At 63.0% G+C, this 1,723-nt stretch overlaps 1 protein-coding gene across 1 annotated transcript in view; it reads left to right on the top strand.

Moving 5' to 3' along the window:
• Window positions 1-152: 152 nt before the first annotated feature.
• LOC103774928 (voltage-dependent calcium channel subunit alpha-2/delta-2-like) overlaps window positions 153-1,723 on the top strand; it is a gene marked incomplete at both ends in the record, with an annotated part of 3,768 nt that continues 2,197 nt past the window's right edge. Inside the window, 7 exons of the mRNA XM_008942366.1 lie at window positions 153-250; window positions 457-547; window positions 685-747; window positions 867-970; window positions 1,055-1,153; window positions 1,247-1,341; window positions 1,619-1,666. Of these exons, the coding sequence (XP_008940614.1) occupies window positions 153-250; window positions 457-547; window positions 685-747; window positions 867-970; window positions 1,055-1,153; window positions 1,247-1,341; window positions 1,619-1,666 (598 nt within the window). The remainder of the gene's footprint in view (window positions 251-456; window positions 548-684; window positions 748-866; window positions 971-1,054; window positions 1,154-1,246; window positions 1,342-1,618; window positions 1,667-1,723) is intronic.

Genomic DNA, 1,723 nt, shown 5'->3' with positions numbered 1-1,723 from the left:
CGCAGGAACTGTGGCACATCACCACTGTCGTGTCCCCTGGCAAGCCCGGGCGCTGGCAGCACGGCCAGCACCCACCCCACCACCCCCGGGGGAGAACTGACCTTGCCTTTTCCATCCTCGCGAACGACAAACCTTGTCCCCCCAAACCCCAGAGAGTATTGCAAAGACCTCGACTTGTCGGATAACAACACCGAGTTCCTGGAAAACTTTATTGCCCTCATGGAAAAGGTGACCCCAGACTCCAAGCAGTGTGAGTAGCTGGGAACGGCTGGCGGAGGGGCTGGTGAGGAGGGCTGGGGGGGAATGGGGGCACAAGGAGGAAATGGGTCAGGGGGTGAATTGTGCTGGGGTTGGGGTGCTGGGAGTTGCCACGGGTGCCAGGGTAGGGCAGGGGAGCATGGGTGTCCCTGATGGAGCCAGCCCTCACCTCCTCCTCCTCTCCATCTTCCTCCCAAGGCGACAACTTCCTCCTGCACAACCTGATCCTGGACACGGGCATCACACAGCAGCTGGTGGAGCGGGTCTGGAAGGACCAGGACCTCAACACGTATGTGGAGGCGAGGTGGCCTGGGATGCACGGCACTGGCTGGAGACAGGGGGCCATTGGGATAGGCTGTGGGGACAGGGACAGGGGCAGAGCGTAACCCCTCTGATGCCTGCTGGGCCCGGCCCTTCTCCTTACAGGTACAGCCTCTTGGCTGTCTTCGCAGCCACCGACGGAGGCATCACCCGCGTCTTCCCTAACAAGTGAGTGTCCAGAGGCGAGGGTATGGCCACCCTGCACTGGGACACATCTGCTCCCACAGAGACAGCTCTGGTGGGACTGGAGCCCAGTGACAGTCATGGCTGTGGCTGCCCACCCCCAGGGCTGCAGACGACTGGGAGGAGGAACCAGAGCCCTTCAATGCCAGCTTCTACCGGAGGAGCCTGGACAACAAAGGCTACATCTTCAAGCCACCCTACCAGGATGGTGGGTGCTGGCTCAGGGTGGCAGGGGGTGGCACAAGCTACCACTGGTCCCACATGTCCCTGATGTCACCCCTGCCCTTCACAGCCAGCTACCGGGCGCTGGACCTGGAAAACAACACCATTGGGATCTTGGTGAGCACTGCTGTGGAGCTCAGCATCGGGGGCAAGACGCTGAAGCCAGCAGGTAGGCAGGGGGCTGGCTGGCCCACCACCAGCCTGGGGGGGTCTCCGTCACCCCCCCTGCACCAGGGCTCATGCCATCTCCCCTCTGCTTCAGTGGTGGGGGTGAAGCTGGACCTGGAGGCCTGGGCTGAGAAGTTCAAAGTGTTGGCAAGCAACCGGACAGACCGCGACCAGCTGGGTGCCCACCGGGTATGTCCCCTGGGGCTCCTGCAGTGCTGGCACGGGGTGGGCGTGGGGATGGGAATGGGGAAGGGGGGAACACAGCTGGGGAACCCTGCCAGCACATGGTGCCAGTAGCCTCACTGGGCTTGTGCCTCCCGCACACCACTGCCCATCACCCTGTTTGGGGCATCTGTGCCCACTCACTGGGAACACCACCCCGCGTGTCTCCTCCTGGCCAGGAGGACAACTCTGGGGGGAAGACAGTCCTGCTAACCTGTTCCTCTGCCCTGGTTTTGGTTGACAGTGTGACCCCTCGACCAGCTGTGAGATGGACTGTGAGGCCAACAACAAGGTGGGTGGTGGGCAGGGGTGGGGGCAGCAGAGGACAGCAGGCAGGGGGAGCAGGGAA

This window comes from Merops nubicus, unplaced genomic scaffold (assembly GCF_000691845.1).
Source record: "Merops nubicus isolate BGI_N331 unplaced genomic scaffold, ASM69184v1 scaffold28856, whole genome shotgun sequence".
Taxonomy (NCBI): Eukaryota; Metazoa; Chordata; class Aves; order Coraciiformes; family Meropidae; genus Merops; species Merops nubicus.
Note: the sequence above shows the minus strand (reverse complement) of the source record. Positions and strands in the feature narration are given on the sequence as shown.